Source organism: Fringilla coelebs (genome assembly GCF_963513975.1).
Source record: "Fringilla coelebs genome assembly, chromosome: 6".
NCBI lineage: Eukaryota > Metazoa > Chordata > Aves > Passeriformes > Fringillidae > Fringilla > Fringilla coelebs.
In genome coordinates, this window is record NC_140034.1 from 36,799,298 (window position 1) to 36,825,016 (window position 25,719).

The window sequence follows — 25,719 nt, forward strand, 5'->3', positions numbered from 1 at the left end:
TAGGAGCATTTTGGGTGGAGGAGGAGAAGGAGAGGGCAATGTTTTTCACTTATGAGCATGTTCATTGTGTTCATATACCTGGAACTCTTGAAAGAGCACAGCTTTCAGGTACAATATTGTATGTTTAAATCTAGATTATTGTCCCTCCATTTGTGAGGCAGCTGTAATCATGGTTCTGCTTCAATACACTAGAATAGCTAGTTCATGGGATGCTTCTGGGTCCTTTCTAGAGATATCTTTGTGTTTACTGTCATGGTTTCCTAGACCTTTTTGCTGGAAATGGAACAAAGTAGGATGGAGGATGTTGCAGTCTGTTTTACAGGGGAAACTTGCTCAACAATAGGATGGGAAAAAGCCAGGTAGGTGCAATATGAAGCCTGAGAGTGATTAATGCTGCTTTACTCTGTGTCCTGCTGCCTTTCCCTATCTGAGGGTTCCTACTACTATCAAGCTCTTCAGTTTCCTGTGTTTCAATATGGTCTTTTTGAAATAGAGTACCAATAGTGATTGTTTTATATATATATATGTATATATATATATATGTGTATATATATATATATATATATATATATAAAAAAAATATAAATAAATAAATAAAAAAAATATATATATATATAAATGATTTTAAATTTTAAGATATTCAGGATGATTGATAAAAGCATGCAGACTTGTAACTGAGTTTTTGCCATCTCTCTAGGAATATTTTCCTCTCGGGTTAACTTCCTTTTCCTGCTGCTTCTGTGATCTGTTAGTTACCCATCCTTAATGTGTTCAAAATTTATCTGGATGACATTTGTTGGATCTAGTTCTTAGGTTAGAATGTCTTAAAGTGCCAAATATTTTAGGAAATTAAATTATATCATGTCATTGAAGTTACCTTTATCAATGGGTTCTCAATTCATTGCAAAGTGAAATGAGATTTTTTTGAAACAGATTGCTCTGTTAATTTTTACAATAGCAAGGATGATTTTAGAAAGACAAAACTAAAACCCAAACTCTCATTTTTTTTACTTCTTGTGTACTAATTCTGTCTACTCCCTCAATAAGGTAGGGACCACCTCACATGCTGTGTAGTGTCCTGTGCAGCGAAGTCTTATAAATGTGAAGACATAAAGAGTATGTGAGAACATAAGGAGTAATTAACATTGATTTCAACATTTATTTCATCCTCCCAAATATATCCTCTTAGAGGTCGCTCACTGAAGCATCTTAATTCAGGTGCACAAAGCAACAAAATTTCTGAGAAAGTAAGTGAGCTTTTAAAGCTTTTCCTTACTAGGGAAACTCTTTCACAGGTTCCACAGGTGATTTGGGAATTGTTTCATGCAATATTTGTCACTGCAATATCTGCTTGGCTGAAAGACAATTTACTGCCTGAACAGAGCAAAACGGAAGGTAAGATGGAGATGACAAAATTTCTTTTAGATGTGTCTTTAAGCAAAGAATACAGACTCTCTAGAAGCAATGAAAGCTATAAAAAGGCTTTTGCATGCACATTGGTCTGTTTGGATGCCCTTGGCCAAAGTCTTGGTCCCTGGTGCTGCCAGTCACTTGCCCACAAGGGACTGCAGGTTGACAGCTCACCTGTGGGCAGGAGCATTGTGGCCTCCTCAAAAAAGTGATGAGATGCTTAGAAGTGTAAAGCATTTGTTCAGTGCCTATAACCTTGAAGGGAAAAATCACTTTTCAGTCTTCGTTTCCCTGGAACAATAAGTGCAGAGACCCTCCTTCTGCAGTGCCAGAGGCAGGGGTGCGCAGCCCGTGCTCTGCTCCGGGCGGAGAAGGGGAGGAAGAGGAGGAGGAGCTGGGATTGCTCAGGTGGTGGTGGCGGGGTGAGGCTGCGCTGAGTCAGGCACTCACACACCTGCCTGCCGGCTCCTGGCTGCTTAAAGCACAGCAGGTGCCTGCCTGAGACTCCTTCGGACTCATCCCCCAGCACGTTTCACTCCTGGCTCGGACGGGGAAGGGACCGCCATGGGGCTGTTCTACAGCAAGAGCCAGGTAAGAAAAGGGGAGAGGAGGCTCTGCAAGGGGCTGAGGAGGCAGAGGGGACCTGTCCAGGAGGGGGTGCTTCACCTCTTGTATCTTCAGCTCTGAGAATTATCCTGAGCAAAGCAGGGTTTCCTTCTGACTGGGTTTTGTGACTACTTTGTGCTTTGGCCTTCAGGAATGCAAAAGCTTCATTGATTTAGTAATTTACTATTTTGAAGATTCCCAATTAATAAAAAAAGATACCATTTTGCTTCCACCAAACTGGGCTAGGCAAAACAAGACACCGAGGAAAAATAAGGAGTTATCACTAATGTCAATGGATGCATAGGGAAAGTAAGGAAACTAATACTATGTGAGATGTTAAATATATCTCTCTTAAAAATGTGGCAGTTTTTGGGCATAAGGGAATGAATGGTAATGTACTGTTATATACTGATCTATGTATTTGTTGCAGTGATACTCCCTGTTCTGTAGGTAGTGTGCTGTTTCTTTGCAGGTTTTTCAAGTGTCTTTTGGTAACCACTTTTAGGTTTAGGTGGCTTCCCAAAATAATAAAAAGGCTTGGGTTGGAAGGAATCTTAAAAATCATCTAGCTCCAACCTCAGCCCCAGGGGGAGGGATATCACCCATTATGCCAGGTTGCTCAAGGCCCCATCCAACCTGGCCTTGAACACTTCCAGGGATGGGGCACCCACAACTCCTCTGGGCAAAGTGTTCCAGTGCCTCAGCACCCTCTGAGTAAAGAATTTCTTTCTAATATCTGATCAAAATATCTTTTTTGGTTTAAAACCATTCCTTCTCATCCTATAACTAGCTGTGTAAAAAGCCACTCTCCCTCTTGTTTATGAGCTTTAAGCACTGAAAGCTGCAAATATTTCATTTGATACATTCCTCAGAGCTTTGCTTAAGGGAAGATTGAGTGAGCTGAATTATTCACAGAGAAGTAATTAACTACAGAGTTGTGCCTTTCACTCACTCCTCCTGAGAAGTTTGGGATAGGTCTCTGGAAGGCCCTTTCCAGGCCCTCATTTTTTAAAAGCCAGCACTTATGTCTCTATATCAGACATAAGAATGTAATTACGTAGCTATAAATCAAGTGATGAGCAGCGTCATTACACCCTGATATCGTTACTAATTCCTGCCCTGCTAGATTGTTTGCTGTTTGTTGTGAAATATAATGGATATATATGACATCCTGTGAATTTTCTCAGACCAAGATGTGTGTCAGCTGTATTAATAACACAGCAAGGTTCTTTATCACGCCTTTCTCCGAGACTGGGCTGTAAGAGTCAGATACCTCGAGCTGAAGGTTTACCACAAGTGCGCTCAGAAGGGACAATGGAGGATGTCAGAGGTCTGGTCTGTGTAGCCAGGTGTGACCACTGACATCTCCATCCAATGGAGGATGTCAGTGGTCACACCTGGCTACAAGCCTTCTGGGAAGAAGTCAATGCAAAATAAAGAACCTCAGTTCAGAAATGTTTTTGTTGTTTGGAACTGAAACACTAATTCAATCCTATCTCAGGCTATACTTCTGTTTTTCTTTTTTGCATTCTCATCCCATGCATTTTGTGTGCTTTTCAACAGACAGAACCATCTCCATGCAACTTGCTCACCGTAAAAATCATACAGATGAAAAATGCTAGGAAAGCAGACTTGTGTGAGTATCATGGCTATACCCCTGGAGCATCCTCATGCTTGTAAAACTACTCTGAATAGATCAAGTGTCACAGACACTAGAGAGACTATGTTTAAAAGGAGAGAGATAGAAGATGTGTGATCCTGGTATGCTGAAAATGGGGCAGCACAATTAGAAGACATTGTTTTTCCTATATCTTTGTCTATATAACACCAAAGTCTAGCCACCAGTTGTAATGCAGAACATGTTTGCACAGATTGCATAAAATATTTCACATCTGAATCTGCAAATAAATGTTCTTTTATTCACAGGAAAGATTGCAATAAGAACTTTCTTTCCCTGGTTCCTTCTCAACAGAAATGTCCACCCTGTATAACCCTGGGCCTGTCAAAGAATATTTGATGTGAGCTCAGAACTGCACACTTGGCACCTCTTATGGATTATCAAATTTCATTCAGCAATAGGCACGGCTCACAGTTAGCTTCTTCTATTCCTAAAAACTCTTACAAACTGCCTAGGAATTATAGTTATGCAAATATTTATTAATGGTCCATATATATCTGAACTGCGAAACATTAGAAAAAATGGCTTGAATGACAACCACCTCCTCCTGTCTGAGAAGAGGGCTGATTGTCTTGCATCTGTTCATCTATACACATAGAAAGGTCTGAATGCAGAAAGTGTCTATATGAGCAGGACCAAGCTAAAGTTGTTCACTTAAAAAGATCCAGGACAAGAGGTTTTTGCACCTGTCCAACGTTATTTGCTTCAAGTTCTGCAGCAGTTTGTATAGAGACCAAAGGTATGTGAAGAAAAGTTTTTCACTCTGATTTTTAGTGAAGAGCAATAAGATGCTTTGTTGTTGATGAATGCAGGAGGAAGAAGAATTCATATGAACCTTCTCACTAGACTACTTCTCCAGCATGGAAAGCATAGTTGTAGCTTATTTATAGTCTAAGAGAGAAATCCCTTCCTACAGCTCAAACCTATTTAAATGTACAAACACGCACACTGAGCTGAAAGAGGAGGTGTGGAAAAATTGCAACCCTCAGATATCTCCCTTAGATAATTATGTTCTATTAAAAGGTCTGCATGACAATGAGCTTACCAAAATTCCTCTCAACCTTTTCCTCATCTAGATCAATGCTTTTCATTTTCATCTTTAGGCTGTTTTTCTTCTGAATGGAGTTGATTTTGTTTTGATGCCGTCCTATTCAATATTAGAAAGTTTCTAGGGCACGGGACAGCTAGTGAAATGCTCAGCCTTTTCTGCTTACCAGTCCAAGCCCACAGAGCTTTCCAAAGGAGCAGTTTGTGTGACAGAGGTGATTTTGGAGGGGAAAAATTTTGCACAAAAAACCCACGACACACCCTTGCGAAAGGTGAATGCTTTGTTTGTTGTGGATGTTCATTGTGTAGGAAAAGAAAATCATACCAGTCAGGGAGCAATGCCTTGCTTGTATATTTAAATGTTGAATCTAGTTTTGACTGACAGCTGCTTATTTCCATTAACATTTATTTTACCGAGTGTGAAAATTTTCAGCTGTATTTATCAGAAAGATTTACATTGAAACTGTTTGAGGACATATTTTTCTATGCAGCCAGACTTAGAGAAATCACAGAATTCAATGACAGGCTCTTTATAATATAAAATAAACCTATATTTCAAAAGTTTAAATGAATTAATTTAACCTCTGCTTAGCTTTTCTGACAATGTAAAAGCTAATGCAAATTGAATGTCCATAACATTATAGGACTTCCACTGAGAAGCAGCAAAATGGGAGTCTTGAGATAAAAAAATGCAAACAAAATTCTGCTGGTTTGTGTAAACCAGGGGAGTATTTTTGAGTTGATTCAGTCATCTTTACAGTTCTCTAGAGATTAACTTGACACAGGCTTACAAACTCAGAGGCACATGTCCTCCATCACCAGCAAAGTGGACTCTGTATAGGACTAACATTTTACTAACACTTTCTCATTCTTCCTTTTTTCAGCCTTGTTTTTTACTTTCTCTTTCTTGCAAAATTTTATATATAGAGCAAGACTGCAAGTGCCACCTACTTTTGATTCACCTTACTGATTTTGGACATTTAAATTGGCTGCTTCTATCTTTTGCCAATTGTGCCTCACTTTGCACTAGGTTTCTGTAGAGATCACTTTGTTTAATACTCATCTGGTGCTTAAAAGGTCTCCCAACCTGGTGCTGCAGGTTAATTTTATTATTGGCCTATCTGCTCTGTTTTCCAGGTAGCAGAGATGGGAAAATTGATCCATAACAAGAGAATCTCAAAACCTGACTACCATCTCTTATGGGATAGATAGTAAAAGACCTTTAATAGGAGTTCAGTGCATCAGAGAGTATTTTTAACTAAGACAATTTAAAGGGTTTCTTTCTGCTTTTTAAACCCCGAATCTCACTGATCCCTCAGTGTGTAATTTATTACACAAATTTCCACTTGTGTATTAATGCATATCTGATATCATTAATAACACATGTGAATTTAGTGCCTTGTTTGTGTTCTTCACATTCCCCTTTCTCACTGAGCACACCCACAAGCTCATCATTGGGCCTCTTGATATTCCTGGACCTGTGATTGCTTGCCAATTCCCAGATTTGGGTGTGTCCTCCACAAGCATCCTGATTCCCTAATGGGGTAAGGCTTGGATGTGCATCAATCCAACCCACCCTTAAATACACAGCTTTGTCTCCTGAGATTTTGCAAATTTCAAGATCAGCTGCTCACCTTGGGCAACCACCATAGCTCTGGGACAAACAGAAGGACACGGCTTTTACAGCATCTGGTTCAGCTTGGGAGCTCCCCGTGGCAGGAGATCATGAATGCCAAAGCTTAGGCAGGTTGCAGGCAGAATCTGGGCAAGTTTATAGAAAAAAAAAACCCCATCCAGTTAAAGTAGGCTCAGGAAGTCTCTGTATCTTAAATTGTAAGGACTGAGAAAGCGGTAAATGATGTTTTCCTTCTTATACTCTCTTTAGACCCCCATTTATAAATGTGAGGCATGATGCCCATCCTTGATAAGATCGAAGGTCCTTCCAAAAAAAAAGTGGGCAAGGGGGCTAAAAACAAAGATGCTGCAGAGAAATTAAGTTTTTAAGTGGAGTTAACAAATGGAAAAGCAGGGAAACAAAGTGTTAAGGGTTAAACAACGTGAAAGTAGGCTACTGCATGGGGATACTAAGTTCAGCAACTTTAAGCCATCATCCTCTGCTTCCTGGAAATGCCCAAGACCCCTGAGTAGACATTGAATGTGGGGCCTTGGCTAAATGGACCTTGACCAGTATAGAGTTAAAAATAGTCTTCATTATTTTCTTAGTAAGAAAATGATATTTTTCTAAGCTTTTATAGTTTTTTATTTTAACTATGCTGTTTAATTTTGGAAACTTCAAGTTTTGGATTTCTTTTATAGAAGACAAATTTGGGTACTATATTTTATAAAACAACTAAGTATATTTTATATTTTCAACAAAACTTTTTTACAGAATTGAAGTAGCAATTCTGCCACATACGAGATCAACTCATGTGAAAGTCTCCTGTGATCCAGGAAAAAATATAGTCAGTGAAATACATTATTGTTTGAGGAACTGTGTTCAACCATGATATTTATTGCAGGAACATGGAGACTTCCTCTGGTGCTCTGTTCCTGCACTGTTGTTATTGTTTCATTGTTATTTATTACTTACTACACCGTTTAAGCAGTTGCAGCTACACACCAGCAGCCTATTGTTCTAGGTGCTTCATGAAATATGATTATAAAATCAGAGGATGTGGACTGATAAAGGCAAACAAGGAAGGTTATTTAGCAACATCTCAACAAAGGAGTGTTATAAGTAGGGATGTAAATGAGATTACATAAATACAGTTTTAGGGATACTTGTAGGGTGCTCCACCCAGAGTTAAGGGGAGGGTGGGAGAAAGTGTGAAAGCTTTTTCTTGAAGTTTACCTATTAGAAGATGAATACTGAATGCTCCCTGGGGACAGGAACTGATCTCAGAACGAATTCTGATAGTCTGCCTGTAAATTGCCTTCTGGAAGGCCATAGAAGTAGCCCATGCTCTTATTTAAAATATAGTATTAAAAGTTTCAATGCCATAAATTATCTGGTATTTTGCCCTCTAGAATACAGCAATGCTGACTTGTCCCCCTGCCCTCAGCCAGATATCTACTAAGCTATGAAGTGGGAGAAAAAGAAGAAAAATGCTCCTCTCAACTGGTGTTGATATTTTGTGACCTGGTTGGATCCAAGTGCAGGGAGACCAGGTCAAGGAGATGCTCTGGGCAAACAGGGTTTGAGACCACATTCTTGGTTCAGGTCCTTTCAGCACAATCAGGAAAAACAATCAGAAAACCTTAAGTATCATGAAAAAATCTACCTCCCAGAAACAGTGAGGAGCTAAAGGCAGTCCATAAGGAGAAGGATGCTTGAGGCTTCTGCCCAGATTACAAGTGGGCTGAAGCTTGCAGCTGTTAACATCAAAAATGGAGATGTAATTAAAATGAAAACGTTTGGTTAGCCCTGCTTAAATCTGAGATTTCAGCTCGAGCCAGATGTGTGGGTGTCCTGCTGTTTGGGATGCAGCATGGGGCTGTGGCTATGGTGTTTTTTAGCATGGGTCATGCTGTTGTAATGCTTCCTACACACAATTAAGATCCAGTCCTGCCTGCTATTATCCTGGAAGATAATTAGACACTTAGTGTAATAACTGGATGAGGAGACCATGCTTTCATAAATACCTGCTGCCACACCTGCTTTTGGCCGGATATTGCCCCACAGGAATACCAGGGCTGCCATCCCGAGCATGTTTGACAGCTGTTAATGTGTCATGGGGGAGGGGAGGGACCCAGGAGGTCGCTGGTGTGATGCTGTGCTGTGTGCATCCTGTGAGAGCCTACCTGCTGTAGTTATGTGTTGGGTGGTGGGGGTTTGCTCACACGTGGCTGGCAGTGTCAGCCTTGTATGTGTGCACACAAAGGCAGAGAGATATTGCAGGGAGACCACCAGGCAGGGCACAGGGTAGGCTGTGGAGAGCCATTTCTCACACACCTGCTTATACCTGGAGGTGGTCAGGCAGAGCACCAGCCTAAGATGTCCACGATTTGTAAAAAAGGTTTCTGGGTGTTGTAGATGCCTCCCTCTTAACAGCTGGAAAATAATTTACAAACAAGAGGTAATTAGATTACAGAGGACACTTCTGAAGTGCAAAGGGCATCACCAAATGCATTTTGCAGATGGGAAGAGGGAAGCACACTTGTTTAGTGGCTGTCAGAAATCTCCCAGAGAAAGTCAGAGATTAAATGAGAAGTCAGAGCTCTGCTGTCTGACAGGTGGTTATTGCTCAAAGGTGGATAATACAGCGCGGTAGCAGACAGTGACCACTTACAAACAAAAAATAATTGATGGAGTTTCAAAATACTGCTGCATTCTTTGCAACAGATGCAGTCAGAGCATGGGTTACTAATTGGGAAATGTCAATGAAATAAACTTTGGTTCACCCACAGACTTACTCATTTGGATCCTTCTGATCCTTCTCCTAGTGGTGACAACAATCTGTGCTAATATGGGTTGGGGCTTCCCAAGAGCCAAGAAGGATTTTTGTAGGGACATTTCCTTATGCACACAGAATTTTGGGAGCAGTTAGAAGCTCAGCTGATTTCTAAGTGTTTTGATGGGTTTTTTTAGGAATCATATATCTTAATGTATATGAAAACTATTTCATCAGCCAGAGTTACTCTTCTTTCATTCAGAGTTTCTCAGAAAGGATGACTTAAGCCTCAGAGAAATCAGGGGCAAAAAAAAGGCTGATTTTATTAATTCTTGAATTACATATGGGGAGTCTATAATGGGTCAATTATTTTGCGTTTCCCAAAATCAAGTCTGCCAGTAAAACGAAGTGTGATAAGAGTTAGGCCTGTTCAGATGAAGATATGTCTGCTATGTGATGGCAGGAATGCTTGAGTATCACAAAAAAAGGAAATATAATTCTACTAATGGGATTGGCATTTATGGCAACGCTCCCCATGCTGTCTGTGGCACTTGTGTAGGTTGCCATCCCTAACTAAGAAATCATGTTCTGTAGGGTGACCATCCCTGACTTTTGAGTGTGGATCCACAAGATCGTTAATCTAATGATTCATGCTTGCTTTTTTATTTCCTAATAATGATGACAAATATATTTGCCAGTAGATTATTCTGACCTCTGAATGAAAGTGCTTGCTGATGATGCAAGCCCTGCAGACTGCTGCTAACCACTCCTTCCTACTAAGAGCTCCTATGTGGAGTTCAGGTGGGAAGCCACACTTTACAATTGGCCACTTCAGCTGAGAAAGGAAAATAAAAAAGCTAGAGCCGCCCTCCCTACATCTGGAAACATTAAAATAAATAGGTGAACTTTATGACCTGTACACATCTCGAGTGGAAACAGCAGAGCAATGCATTTTTGTGCAAAGAAGCTATGTCAGCTTGCTCTGGGTTAGGAAAAACAGACAAGCTTGCTTCCACCTGTACATGAAGTGTTGCAAATACCTTTGCCACTCTGGCTGAGGCACAGAGATGCAGGTGAAAATAGTGACTTAAGCAATACCTTTTTTAATACAGCTTTATTGCTGAAAACTCTGCTCCAGTACAGTTGCTTCTCAAAGCAAATGTCACCCATCAAACTGTTCAACATTTCAATGCTTTTTTTCTAATCTTCTTCACAGAAGATTAAATTCAATAATTTCATCCCCAGAGGTGATTAATCTTCTTTTCTTGAATTTTTTTTCTTTATATTTTCTTGAAAAACCATTGCTGAATGTTTCCTTTTTTAACTTCTATAAGGGAAGAAAGCAGACTGAAATCAGCTGCCTTGGTAGAAGATGTTCCTTCTGTGATTGAAATTTGGCTTCATGAGAACCTTGAATGCTTGCTTTTGCCTCCTTTGCATTGGCAGCCAGAGGTCCTAAAGGAAAGAAAGGATGGTCAGAAAGTAGACAAGACAGAGCTTACAGCCAGACCTACTCTAACATATAAAGGCATGTTCATGCTTACCTGTGGCAGTCCAGTGTGTAGGAGCTGGGCTCTGTCCATGTGCAGTCCCTGTCACAGCTGCTAATGTCCACAGTGGCCAGTCCTGTGAGGCTCTTCTCTGTGTGCCTCTATGTCTATGGATGGCTCTTCAGCCACACAACTGAGTATTTTGAATGTTTATTTTTTTTTCCCCCAGGGCTTGTAAAAAAGTAGTTCTCAAGAAGAACACACTGGCAGGCTTTCCCAATAGTAAAGCAAGCTGGTTGTCTGGCAGCAGCTTGATGGTACCTTAGCTAGTGCCAGGCCTGAATTCTATGCATTGCTTTGTGCACAGAGCTTAAAAATGCCCACCTTATCGGGGACTGGATTGTTGCATTGGACCTTTGCTTTCCTGCTTTCCCTCTCTTCAACAGTAAGTCAGTCTGACTGCTATGTGAGCCTGAGCCTGCCAACAGCTTCAGTGCAGCATTTCCGCACCAAGACCGTCCAGAACAGCAAGAACCCAACATGGAACGAGACCTTCCACTTCACAATTCAGAGCCAGGTTAAGGTAAGACTGCAGACACCTCCAACAGCTATCCTTAAGAGATATCAAGCATACCATATAGTCCTTCAGCTCTGCAGGTCTTCCTGAGATCCCTCGTTAAGTATTCGCATTCTCTTTCTGTACTTCTTTAGATTTTGATGGTTTGATAAGACTGTGTCTGCCTGCGTAGTTAATAGAGTACACAGAGAGCAACTGCAATATTTCTATTTTTTCATTCTTTCCCAAGGTTCTTCTGCTAAAATGAAATACCTGTAGCATGTTATATTTGTTAAACCTTTCATATTTATTTACTTTTTTCCCCAGAACATTCTGGAGCTTAAAGTTTGTGACGAGGACAAAGTAACTGAAGATGACCATCTCCTCACTGTTTTCTTTGATGTCTCCAAAATCCAGCTTGGAGAAAACATTCAGCTAAGTTTCCAGCTGAATCCACAGGTATGGATAACATTCAAGGACAAAGAAAAGAGGGTGTGGTCAGGTGAGAATATGCTTGTGTGGAGAACATGCCAAGAGGGAGCAGGGGGGAGCAGTCATCAAGAGGCCCTGAAGTATGGATTCCATTTGTCCTGCAAGGCCTACACTAGGAGTCTGCTAAATTAGTGGATAAGATGCTAGGAGTATATCATACTAGAAGTATAACAGATACAACATGAAGAATATTAGGTCTGTGGCATGTGAAGCAACAAAAGGTTTATAGAGACCCCTGAAGGGCACATATTCCTGTAAGGTATCTCTCTCCACAGGAGACCAAGCTGTGGTGACTGCCTTAATTTTCTTTTGCAGGGAAAAGAGGAGCTGGAGGTTGAATTCACAATGGAGAGCAGGTGTGTAAAATGAAATAGCTGGCGGTGTAAGATGGAAACAAAGGGTACTGATACAAATTAGTTCACACTTGCAGCCCTGTAACACTGCCAGCATTTGAATAGAACAGAAGGTAACTTTGGGTAGAGTGTTTAATGAAGAAACAATCCATGATGGTGCAGGGTAGGCGTGCATCTACGCTGGGCATACAGACACAGAGAGAAGCAGGCACAGGTGCTAGTGGGAGCATAGAGATATCCCTGATGGCAGCTGCTCATCAAGCTGAAAGGCACATTCAACATAGGAGGAAGTTTTAAGTTTCCCATCTTGTTCTTTACTGTGGGATCCCTGATGTTTGCTGTGTCATAAAAAGTTTTTTTTTCTGTGTTTCTTTGCTGACTGTACAGTTAATGGAGAGAATAAACATGTAGATCAGCCCTTGTGCTGCTGATTTTTAAGGCAAATGGTAATTTCCCCCTTTTTATGGCATGTTAGATGAATTCGGCAACTCTTTAGCTCTGATTCTACAGTTTGAACCGAACAATTTTGGGCACAGTGTGATTATGCCATCCCTGTGTAAGTTGTCTTCAGTGTGTCAGAAAATGATCCTCTCTAATACAGCTAGGAACTTTTCTGTTAGGTGGATGTCCACAAATGTTGCAAAATTCAGAGTCTAATCTGTGAGAGGCAAACTGGATTGAATATGCATGTGGAATTTCTGATTCTGTTTGTCTGTGCTGCCTGTCCAAAGATGGACTTTATCTTTAAAAGATAATTAAATAATGCTTAAAGAAGAGTCAGAAAAAGAGAAAAATAGGAATGTGCTGTTTTGAATTGATTGTTTTCCATTTTGTCTTTCAGTCCAGATCCTCCTGAAAACATTATTACTAATGGAGTTCTAGTGGTAATTTTTATTTCATAATCCTTTTCCTTTCTGTATAGGAATGCTTGTTGCAAAGCTGGTGTTAAAGGTACCAGACCATTGTGGTGGCATGGAGGCATTGACCAGGACCAGCACACACAGCCTAAAGCTGGTGTTGGCATTGGCTGTCCCATGTGGTCCGAGCTAGTGACTTGTGCTGGGAGTGGTTCAAGTGATAAAGACTGAGCTGCTGCCAGTGCTCACTTCTGCCTAAACTGAGCTGGGCTCAGGGGTATGATATCCCTCCCTCTGCCCAGGGAGAGCGGAGCACTCTGTTTGGAGAGCCTTCTCCCGTGACTGATCCTCCCCCAGGCCCTTGCAGGGCTGCTCCTGCAGGCAGAGTGAGCATCTCTGTGCATTATTTCCCATGGGGAAGTGCAATCCCACCTCCCTAGACCTGGTAGTGGGTTTACAGGCTGGCACCACCTCTCCCTTGAGGCATATCCCCCAAGGCCTGGTGAGCATGTGCCAGTGGTCTGGATGAGGTCGAGCTCTGCTGACACTGAACGCCTTTGTCTCTTGCCCCGTTGTCTCTTACAGTCCCGTGAGGTTTCCTGTTTGGATGTGCAGGTGAATGATGGGAGGCTGAGGAATGACACTATGGGTGAGTCTTTCACTGACTTACAGAGCAAATCAGGTTGCCACTTAATGGCAGAAGCGCTCAGCGTTTCACACTTGAGCATGCTGGTTTTAAAACTACTTAGGATGCAAGACAAAATCTCACTGATGCCAGTGGCCTGTGGAGGTGGTTGTAGTTGATCAAAAATATACAGATTATTCCTGAATTTGGTGACATGAGCATGTGGTCTAATTCCCCCACAAAACATTTTCCTCTGCAATGACATCTTGCCAGATATTTACAATTTTCCAAAGCAGTTGTGCAAGGAATTGAGGATTTTTGGGTCCTAAACTTGAAGCTAACTCCTGTTGTCTCTGGATTCTGGGACAAAGTAATGGACAGAATGAGAATTTGGCCTCTTTTGCCACCTAACTTCATAGAATATCTTTAGGTATAACAATATAAGACATGCCACTGGGTGAAACACAAGACACAGTATATTAACAAAGACATTTACTGAACACTTAAAGCAGTGTATCACTGCTATGTCAAGCCCATACTCGTGGAACTGTGTGCCTCCTACGCAATTTTTAAAGTATCTTCTGACATCTCACGATGACATCAATCCAGCACACTGCTTAAGCACCTGGATGATCCAGTTGAGCTCAGAGAAAGAGTTTGCTTAGAGAAAAAGATGTGACTGAAAATGTTTAAGTGAGGCAATTCTTTTGAAGGCTGACTATATACTGTGGAGTGTGTAGCTTTACAGAATGTATTTCACCTTGAACCTTGTGGGTTGATATCTTTCTACATAAAGACCATTTTTTATTACTTCAACAGACATATCAGATGCTTTTTGCATGAAAGGAAAAAACCACCAGACATTATTTAAGTGCTAGAAATATTTCAAAAGAAATATTACAGGTTGAAGGAAAGAGAAACATGATAGAGGGACTGACATTTAACTGATACCAAAGAGAACTGTGGTCCAATAAAAAAAAAACATGTTTCTTGCAAAAGTCCAAAATTTTCAAAGTATCTCAGCAGTAAGACAGTATGTAATACTCAAACAGTAGTCTGGTGAAATAATGAGGTATTTTGCACATTTCAGACTTTCAGAAGAGAGTGTCCCCCCGAACCATTATTGGCTGTGAATCATTACCTATTGAACAGAGCCATAGTCTCTGCTATCATGTATATATCAAAGTGCAGTGGTGCTATAGCAACAGTCACTATATGACACGTTCTGTACACCATCTCTAAAACTGAAACCCTGAGATAAATCAGTCTATTAATTCTTCCTATAATTTGGGGGTCAAATTGATGTTGTTACTTTAGGAAAACATATATTACATTACTGTGCAAACAAATTATCCACTATTTTTGAAGAGCTTAAGTTTGAACACCTTTGCTTCAGAGAGAAAGTTTGCATTGACTGTGGACGGGTCGTATGAAGGAACGCGGATGCACACGCTGAGCTCCTGCCTGTGCCCGACGTCCCCGGCCAGGTTCCACTACATCAAGTACAACCAGTCGGCGCTCACTGTGGCTCTGCCGCGGCGCAGACGGCTCAGCAGGGTACGTGAGCACCACTAACATGCAGCTCTTTCATCGGGGACCTCCAAGACCCGAGTGTGTGAGCTGGGATTGGTTAGTGAGTGTATGTGAGACAGGGGAGACTGCTTTCACCTTGTTTCTCTTATTTGGTTTTTTTTTTTTGGTAGAATTGGTAACTTGTTCATTTTTTGTTTTACCCTTTTTTTCAGTCTATATCAAGTCAAAATGAAAGGGATATGAATGAATCTGTGACTCTACCTCTGAACTTACTTCCTATACAAGAGAAGATAGCAATAGGAGAGGTGAGAACAAGTCTTTCTTAACAGAAAACAGCCCAACACCATTCAGTTTGGAGGATGATTAGTCTCAGAGCTCAGTGATTCTGTTCCTGCCCAACACAAAGCATGTTATGGTATAAGTTGTGAATGACAGTCACTCTGCAACTATGCAGTAGTTACTTTTTCTTCTGTTTTGTAGGGGATCAGGCATGCCCTGTGAAACCCTGTTCTGAGTTTAAACTCACTTCCTCAGGACATGTCTAATATGTATGTTTATTAATGTACACCCTAACAGTATGGCAATTAGTTCTTATATTTGCAAAGCGAATGCCTGAAGTAGAAGATAAAATAGAGATCATCCATATGTGCATGGTTCAGATGCCCAACTTTCAACAACCTTCCCAAATAATGAATGTTAAACTATGAGAAGCTGAAGGGCCCTAAGCCCACCTAGCTTGGGTGAACGGCTTACTTTTATTCAACCCAGACTGTGCTGGAACTTGTGAAGGTCTCTCACAGTCCAGACCATTGCTGACCAGATTCTCCAGCCATGTTGTTGAATTCAAAGACAGTGAAAGTCAGGCCCTAGAATGGAGTGGGGGAGGGAGGGAGGTACAGGAGTAACAACCTGAGCATGCTTACACTGTTTGTATTGTGATTTGCAGGACAGGACAATTGACTTGTACACAAAGGCAAGTGAATGGTAAGTCAGTCTCCAGCAAGACCTGATTCTGTAACTGGGGGCATCTGCTCCTACACAAAGCTCATTTGAAATCAGCAGGGGTCGATGCAGGCTCAGATGGCCCAGATGTGTGAGTTCATCATGGGTTGTAGGCTTTTATTTGTGAGGTTCTCCTTTTTAATTGATGGCAAATTAAATCATGGGTCCCCTGTCCTCCAAATTTTCAAGCTGCTAGTGCATCTCAGCAATAGGTCATGATTTGTGTGCACTGTTATGCCCAGAGATGGAGAAAGTAGCTCCACAAAGAAATCACATTTCTGAATTACACAAACAAAATAACTTCAAGGCATGGTAGCGGTTTCTCTAATATCACAGCTGCGGTGCCTGTTTACAGTGGTTATCTAGGTACAGGATGCATGGCAGCACTACTGAAACTTGAAAAATTAATTATATGAGCAAATAAAACCAGAAGTCTGTAGTGGGTACCATAATGGACAGTGTGTCATGATTTGCTCTGCCTTCCTATTTGCATTGACATTTTCTGCTACAGCAATTAGCAGAGACCTGTCTGTGATGGTGTTTTTTCCCATCTATGATATTATACTGTCCACAAACTGGTCTGTAAACATACACAAGCACTGCTGGAGTTGTCATAGTGACTAATAATACAATACTTGTGCCCTGGTCTCAGGACTCAGGGTCTGTGTTTCAGACCAAGAAACCTTGATGCCCGCCTGGGGTTTGACCTCTGCACAGATGAACAGAATTTCCTGCAAAACCGAAAGAAGGTAGTTGCTGCTGCGCTAAAGGATGTTCTTCATTTAGAGGAAGATCTGCAAGAGCATGAGGTAACTAGTTAAAATGACATTTGGGGGATTTTTCTCTCTCCTTTCCCTCAAGCCTGGAGATGAGGGAGGATTTTTTAACCTCCATCTGAATAAGAAGTGAGGATTGTTAATATCAGCTCATCCTCCAGGGCACTTTGCCACTAGCGTGATCTCAGCTGGAGAGTTCAACTGTCTGTTTAGATGAGCAAAATCTGTGCTTCCACTTAGCTTACAAGTGAATTATTTGAAGGCATTTCAAACCAATAGTTTCTTAAAAATCCTCTCTGAAGCACCAAGGCCTAGTTTATTCCACAGGGATGTACAGCATAGAGAAATGTTGCTTTTTGTCTTAATTTATGTGTTTTATCTTACTAGTGTCTGGATGCTTTTGCATTTCTGTAATCTTTTGACATTATTTGCGCCTTAATGCCACTCTTTCATCTATGCTTTCTGCTCTTTTTTTTTTTTTGTGTCAAACAGGTGCCTATAGTGGCTGTGACCACAGCAGGGTGTGGTATAAGAGCACTCACTGCCATGTATGGCAGCATTTTGGGTCTCCAAAAGTTGCGTGTTCTGGATTGTGTTTCATACATCAGTGGTTCATCTGGCACAACATGGTGAGGAGTCATTTTGATACTGTTGTTTGGATCTTGCTGGGTTAAGAAAAGCCCATGTTCTGTCTCGGTTTCAGAAAGGGTAAAGGTGATGAAGTTATTGCTTCCATCTTTGGGCTATGAGTGTCAAGGTCACCTGTAAAGGATTATTGTGCATCGTGACCTAGCCCTAACCAAAAGAGGAGACTTTATTGGAAGTGTAACCATCCTTAATCCTATGGAAAATGATCTTTTATTATTATTTACTGTTTGACAGAAACAGCATTGACAGCTGTTTTGTTGTGTCTCAGATTAAGTGATTTTTGACTGGTTGCCTTTAGACTTTCATTTCTCCTCAAAGTAAACTCAAAGAGAAGAGTAACCAAAAGATAAAATGATAAGCATCCAAAACTCTACAGGGTGTATTCTCTGAGTTTCTTGTAAATTTCTTCCTGCATTCCATTGTGTTTCCTGTCTGCAGGACGATGACAAAGCTATATGAAGATGCTGAATGGTCACGAAAGGATCTTGGGGAAGTAATTATTGAAGCACGGAAGCAAGCAGCCAAGTGCAAGATGGGAGCTTTTTGCTTGAAAAGTCTGAGGAATTATTACAGAGAGCTGAGCCAAAGGACCCAAGCGGGACATAAAACATCTTTTATTGATCTCTGGGGGCTCATGATTGAAGCCATGTTAAATGATGGGGTAATGTCTATACATCTTTCTTCTCATAAAGTTGTTGACTTAATTTTTCCAACCATTGCAAGAAACTAGAGCCCTAGAAAGGGACACCTGGTGAATAACACTGTACTTGGTGCATAGGCAGAACACCACTTATTTACATTAATAACTTGGAGACAGAGTGTATGTCTACACTGGAGCCTGAAGGGTGATTAAATGTACCAGACTCGCTCTAAAGTGAGCAGAATGCTGATTAACACTACTGCTGTGCAAGAAATTTTTGAGGTTCTTAGGTGTTTTTTATGGCTCTATGCTTTTATCCCTCCACTGCTGCAATATTTGCACAAGCTCACAAGCTGCACTCTTAACTTGAAGGTACTGCAGATATACCCATTATGTCCAGCAGTTTGTGACTTAGTGATAAAAGAGTGAGACCCAGAGCTAGTGAGCTATATTAGCTACAGTGGGTGCCTTTCAGCTATTTTGAATTTGATCTCCCAGGATTTTCAACTTCTAATTTTATTGTAATGACACGAGCAAAAGATTTCCAAACTTTCTTCAGACTGATGATAGCTGGGAAAAAAGCTATTTTATTTCAAAATTCTGTAAACATATTCACACGTTTACTTTTTGTCTAGATGAAACAGATAAAATTAAATATTCTCATTTCATATCGTATTCAATACAGTGTTTCCACCCTCAGTGCTACATAGCAAAATTTGCTAGAATTTAATTTGGCTGAAGTATACTCAAAACCTCCATTTCCTGTATAAGCTGTTAGTATTGGACAGCTCAAGGACTTTTCCTCGGTGCATTTTAACCTTCAATATAGTATTTTAAAAAAGAAATCTTGATTAGAAGGGTCATTAACATGCTGTCTTGAAGAACTCTTATCATTAACAGATGAAGTATATGAAAACAGCTGAATTACCCAGATATGCAATATATTCTGACTTACACTAATCATACAAAGCTAGAACAGAATGAGAAGTGATTCACTGCTGTCATTGTATACTGAAAGCTGAACATGGTCAGTTATCTTGACAGAAATTGTTCCTGCTTTCTTATCCTCTGTTATTCAAGAACATGGAAGTAACTTTGGGAGCAAACTCACAAAAATGATGTCTTTGTCTTTATAAGCTGATGTTTTTAAGGACCTGAGTATAAGCTAATTCTTTGGGCATTTTTTTTTTTCAAATCCAGAAAAGCCACCACAGACTTTCTGATCAACGTCAGGCAGTGAACCAAGGTCAGAACCCACTGCCCATCTACCTTGCCCTTAATGTCAAGGACAAAGTTGCCACCAAAGATTTCAGAGGTAATGTTTCAATTGTGAAAAAGAGCTATATTTTCATCCAGGGAGATACACTGTAGGGATATAGTAAATAATGATGAATTGTTTTAAATTCTCACTCCAAGCCCAGAGAAGCAGTGTTAAGTGTAAAGAGTAACTGGGCAGGCACATGATACGTGTCAAGAGTTCAGTATTTTGTAAGATCTCTTGGCACGTGACTGTGTATTTTCAGGTATTAACTTCAGACTAATGAGACAATATAATTCTGTGACAAGGTCTCAGAAATTATATGAATTCTTCAAGAAAGTGACTCACTAGAGCTTTAAGTTTGCTGAGTATATGTTCTGGTCCATGGTGGGAACTGTATGATCTTTAAAGTCCCTTCCCATCCAAACTATTCTGTTACTCTGTTTCTCATAGCTGGCTAAAGGCAATAGAAGTCAATGTGAGTTCTAGTCCATCTTCCATGAGAAAACTTTGTACTCACTAAATAAAAAGAAGGATCTGAATTTTCTCCAGCCCTGACATAGTTCTTTCACAAACCTGGGGACAGTGTGATAGCTGGTTCAGCAGTGGCTGTTGGCAGGGTTTGCTCAGGACGCATGCTGAGTCAGATTTCTTGTGTGAGCCAACGTCTGAGAGGCTTATTCCAAACCTGGCAGCGGGGCTGTTTTCTATAGTGGAGCTAACCTTGGTGCATGTGTTGGCAGAGTGGGTGGAGTTCACGCCCTACGAGGTGGGCTTCCTGAAATATGGCGCCTTCATTCGTGCGGAGGATTTTGGCAGCGAGTTCTTCATGGGCCGCTTGATGAAGAAAATCCCTGAGTCACGAATCTGCTTCATGCAAGGTAACTCACCAACCTGGGGGAGTGACAAGAATTTAATAGAAATATCAATGATTCAGGAGCTTGTCCCCAGAAAGCTGCTGTTGGCATGAGGCAGCAGAGGCACTGGGTGAGCCAGCTGACAGGCTCCCCAGGGAAGTGGTCACAGCGCCAGGCCTGCCTGAACTCAAAAAGAGTTTGGAAAATGTTCTCAGGCACAGGGTGTGATTCTTGGTTTGTCCTAGGCAGGGCCAGGATGATCCTTGCAGATCTCTTCCAACTCAGGGTATTCTATGATTCTATATTTCCTGAGACTCATTCAATTGTCCTTCCCAGCAAATGTGGTTTTATCATTTGGTCTAAGAGAAAAATAAGCTAAAATGGCAAAAAAGTTGTCATGTAACTTTGTGAGTGCTTTTGAGGCATCATCATTTCCTGTAGCTTGCAAAAAAGTTGAAAATCTATGATACTCTCTGGAAGCCAAATAAAATGTTGAAAAGAAATCAGTGGGGTGAGAAAGAGGAGACTCAGAGAAGGAGCTGTCTAAAAAATATCTCTTTATGAAAGGAAAAAGGAAATGACAATAGAAACATGAAAATTGAATTTAAAAAAATTTCCAGGTAAAACATGGTGAGAGGGAAAAGACTTGGACTTCTTTTCTGAAATAAGTTTGCCTAAATAAGTTTGCATTTGGAGTCTACCACTGAAACAGATGTCTGAACTTTTGCAAAAATTGGATAGAAATAAGAACAAGTTAGAGAAGAGCTGGGAAAGGAGCAGAAGGCAGTTTTAAAAGAACTTGTGTTTACATCTGCATTGCTTATTACACCTCTCCCACTTTCTAGGAATGTGGAGTAGTATCTTCTCCAAAAATCTCTTGGATGCCTGGCATACAGCTGACAATTCAGAAGACTTCTGGCGCAGGTGGACCCAAGACAAAGTGACCGAAATAGGTAAACCAAAATACTTTCCTCCAGACTCTTCTGATAGGGTAACTGCACTCACATTTCCCATTTTTTGAGCTTCTGTGCCATTCTGTTTCTCTCAGTTGCTGGGTATGAGACATACCAGAAAAATAAGTTATTTGATTTTACTGAATAGTCAGTGCTTTGCTTAAATAGTGAGATTGTGGCAAGAAGGAAAGGCACCATCAAACCGGCCTTGATATAAAGGAGATAGGGATGGACATGTATGGTGGTCTCTAAAGTGTTGTCCTTAAAAGGCTGGGAAAGAAATACTTGTGTCAAAGCCTCATGCCATCCTATTTGTTAGCCAGAAAGAAGCTTGATTGTTTGTTTCAATGTCTCCTTGCCCTGCACAGCACATCCCTCCCTCAAAATCTGACTTAATTGAAAGACTTAGTAGACATCAAACAAGGTCAATGTGGTGGAGCTCTTACAGCAGCTGAGAGAAGCAGCTCCGTGCTGAAAGACCATTCCTTGGAAATGCTCATGAGCATCTTCATAACAAAATTCAAGCAAAGTGAATAGACTTGGGCCACATGGACTATGTTTTCATAAAAACCCCAAAGTCTTATGTTTGAGTTTATATAAATAATTTGCAAATTTTGTTGAATTCAGGTGTCCACAACTGAACCAAATAGAACAATCTAGCTTTTTAAAAGTAAAAATATTTAGTTTGAAAGTAAAATGCTAAAATTTTTCTATGCTTTTCAAAATAAGCTTTACATTTAATATTTAACCTACATGGAATCTAAAAGCAGCAATCCCTTAAAATGTATTAATAAAAGTATTTTCCCTCTTTGTTGTTTGCTTGGAAAAGTGAATTACTTCAGGGTATACCAATATCGTACTGTTTAATGAGAAAAATATTTTTTTTGTCATTTGTAACCAACCAGAGTTTAGAAAACACAAGTTTATGTTTTTGTCACGAAATTAACTGGAACTCACAGCAGATCACAGGGAAAATAATGCAATGCTGAGCTGTGAACACACGATTACAGAAGACCCACTGACCCTTTTTGCTCTTTGTGTCTTGCCTCTGCTTAGTTATGGTTATAATTGAATTCTATGCCATTTATGCTGTGTATCTCCAGAGGAACAGCCAGACCTGCCTGAGAAGCCGTATGAGATGGCCACGTGCGTTTTCACTCCTACGAGCGGCCTCTCCACGACGCTCCGGGACATGCTGACGGATCGCCCTGCTGTCTCCAAGTACCACAACTTCCTAAGGGGCTTCCAGATGCACAACGAGTACATCCAGAATGAACATTTCACCAAATGGAAAGGTGTGGATGGCTCTCCTGCCTGCATATCTCACTGGGGCAGCCACAGGGGCTGGGAATTAGTGAGGGATGTTTGCATGTCCTGAAGAGAACTGAGTGGGTTTTGTGGTTGCCTGTTAGTGCTCCCTGAGAGGAGGGAGAATGAAGGAACTACTCACACCTCTCACTTTAAGTAACATAGATGTTCAATTGTTTAGTCGTTGGGTACTCGAAGTCCTTACAGGAATAAACATTCCTAGGATGGGGCTCTGCATATAAGGCAACATCTGTGTAGGTTTCAGTGCAGTTCATGGGTTTAGAAACACAACAAAATGTGAGTGCAGAGGCTGAAGGAGCTTTAGGATTGCTACCTACTCTAAAGCAAAGGGAAAATACTGGATGGGAGGGAAGCTCACCTTCCTTTTGCCTTCTAACTTGACAGATGTCTTTTTGCAGTTTGCTAATAGCTCTGAATCTTCTGCTCTTTAGACACTTTGCTAGACACCTCTCCCAATGACCTGAGAGGCAACTCGGAACACCTGGAGCTGGTGGATGCAGCTTTCTTTTTTGAAACCAGTTACCCACCCCTCATGAGACCAGAGCGGAAAGTGGATGTCATCATACACTTAAATTACACAGGTGGATCACAGATACTGGTGAGAAGTCTCAAAACTGATTTTCTTTCACAACAGCTTTTGCTTTGCTTTCCACTACTTTCAAACAGGTATCTGTGAAACATGGAACTTAATGGAGTTTAGTAACAGGCTGTTTTCAAACCTTAGAAAAAGAACGGAAATTTCTAGAGAGGAAAATATGTTTATTTTTCTCAAATTACTTTTGAAATATTACTAAGTTCTTCACCAGTGAAATACCAACAGGGAAAGTGAAGTTAAGAAAGTCTAGCTGCAATGTTTATTATAGCCTTATATATAATATTTAACATCACAAATATAGCTGAGAAACTATTGCTGTGGTTCAAGTGCTGAATTTAATCTGCATTTTGTTTATAAATGCACTAGGTTTTTTTCCCCTTTTTTATTTTAATGTTGATTTTCTAGCAAGAACAGCCTAGTGAGTAATGGGTTTCTTCATCTCTATTTTTATCTTTTAATAAATACATTTTTTCTTCCTAAATAGTGGACTTGAAGTGAGGTATCAATTGCATTTACTGCTCTTGCAGGTATCTAATTTGGTTAAGATAGTTATATACATTTTGAAAGCAGTATTTAGTATTTAACCACAAAGTTCAATGGTTAATGTTCTGTCAGTTTTTCAAGTGGAAGACATTTCAATGGTGCAATTACACATGAAAAATACTTGTCTTTGTACTGCAGTGGAAATGATAATATCTTCAACTATATTTATTTATTGTAGTCTGAAATCTTTTGAAAATACTTAATTCAAAATGAAGTGGTACTTTTTTGTTAGACATTTTAACCAAGTTGGTAACCACAAATTTGCTTTCTGATGAATGTTTTTAGTGCTATATTTTGAGGTCTAGAGCATGTTATTTAAAAATCTCATGTTATTTCTAAAATTGAAAGTTATAGATATGGGTAGATTGGTCTTAAAACCCTGCTGAAGTTTACTGAGGTCAACTCACAAGTTATCCTGCCATATAAACAGATAATGGGACTGGGAATCCTACTGTCCTAGACTGCAGATTTAATTTTGCTTAGAGCCACATTTTTTCCTCACTCAGTTCTCATTTAATTAATGGCCTATAAAGTGATTTGAATTTATCTGTTCTGTTTCTACATCATATTCTCATTTTAGAGATGTGCCTTACTACAGGTTTAAACTCTCTTTGCCATCTTGATATTAGGTGTTTTCCTGGAAGACTATTTCCAAATGATTTTTCAGGCAACTGAAAAGCTGTCCTTGGGGCTGCAGGTGTCCATGTTAATTCTGCTGTCTGACTCTCAGTCTGTTTTGTGCAACTTTGCATGAACTGCTGGGCTTTGGCAGCAGTCTGATCCTTGCTATTTTTTCTGTTCCTTGTGCTGCTGCTGTTGACCAGCCTCTGGAGCAGGCTTGCAAATACTTTGCAGAGCAGGAAATTCCATTTCCCTGCATTGGACTGACGGATGATGAGAAGAACCTGAAAGAGTGCTACATGTTCGATGGTGCAGACACCCCAGGAGCTCCTCTGCTGCTTTATTTTCCATTAGTGAATGACACTTTTCAAAAATATGTAGCACCTGGTAAGTTAACAGTACCCAGGTAACTTTATTGACTCAAGGAACATTCCCACTCCCTGGGTGTTTTTCCCTCAACCCAATAGAGCCTCCCTCTCTTTGCTTGTTCAAACTAGTGAACAGATTGCAAAATGGGATGATTCAAATTCTTTGCAAAATCTGGTGAAGTCTTGTGCATGTTTTTATTTATGTCTTGGTGCAATTCAGGGAATAGAAGAAATGCATTCCTCAATTAGAGGAATGGAAACTAATCTCCTCCTGTAATGTCCAAGAGTTTACTTTAATTAATAGAACAAAGTATATTTTTCAAATTATGTGTGTTTTTATGACACTCAGATCTAGGTGAGAATCACAGTATAGAATGGTTCTGTGAAGGGCCACTGTGCCTTCTATTTAGGCCATTTAATACGCTGATTTAATATGCTGGAATATCAAAGCAATAGTACATCAAGTGTCCTTCTGGATTAGTATTTGAGATGGAGACTTTGCTTTTATGATGATTTCCAAGCCAACGAATATTCTGCTTCCTCTTGTCCCGTATATCTCTGTTCCTTTTAGTTTCTGTTGAACCAAAGAACCTGTCTGGCAAGCCTTGAGCAGTGGTGACCTCACAAAATAATCTGCCATGAGCTGCCCAGTAGATGGTGCTGATTGCAATGGAAATGACATTTGTTTTATTCCAATAGGTTTTGTTCAGAAGCAGACTTCTCAGAGATCATAGCACTGCACTTATCTTCATAATAATTGCATCTATGATCTCTCCAAATTATTATTGACCTATCAAAGTATGGTATTTCTGTGGGACTATACAAACACATTCCTTTTTTTTCCCTTGACAGGCATGGCACGTACTGCTGCTGAAATGGAACAGGGCAAGGTTGATATCTCCAGTTTCTCCTCTCCATACTCAACCAGGGAGGTCTCTCTGAAAGCAGAAGATTTCAACAAGCTTCTGAAGCTGGCTAATTACAACATAATGAACAACGAGAACATGATTCTTCAGGCCTTGCGCATGGCTGTGGCACGGAAGAAGCAAGCCCCAGGCCAGCAAGCATCCCAGGCACAGCCCTCTGCTTGA

The 25,719-nt window shown here is 40.5% G+C and overlaps 1 protein-coding gene across 1 annotated transcript; it reads left to right on the forward strand.

Annotated features, from left to right (window-relative positions):
• Positions 1 to 1,974: 1,974 nt before the first annotated feature.
• On the forward strand, positions 1,975 to 25,719 carry LOC311154590 (cytosolic phospholipase A2 epsilon-like; the record flags this gene model as incomplete). Its single annotated transcript, XM_084207224.1, has 20 exons — positions 1,975 to 2,001; positions 3,580 to 3,652; positions 11,069 to 11,205; positions 11,506 to 11,637; positions 11,986 to 12,026; positions 12,865 to 12,907; positions 13,466 to 13,529; positions 14,902 to 15,062; positions 15,251 to 15,343; positions 15,985 to 16,022; positions 16,693 to 16,849; positions 17,309 to 17,445; positions 17,903 to 18,125; positions 19,305 to 19,419; positions 20,106 to 20,243; positions 21,065 to 21,172; positions 22,276 to 22,467; positions 22,933 to 23,099; positions 24,464 to 24,647; positions 25,481 to 25,719. 20 exons carry the CDS (start codon positions 1,975 to 1,977, stop codon positions 25,717 to 25,719), a joined length of 2,469 nt encoding a protein of 822 aa, XP_084063350.1.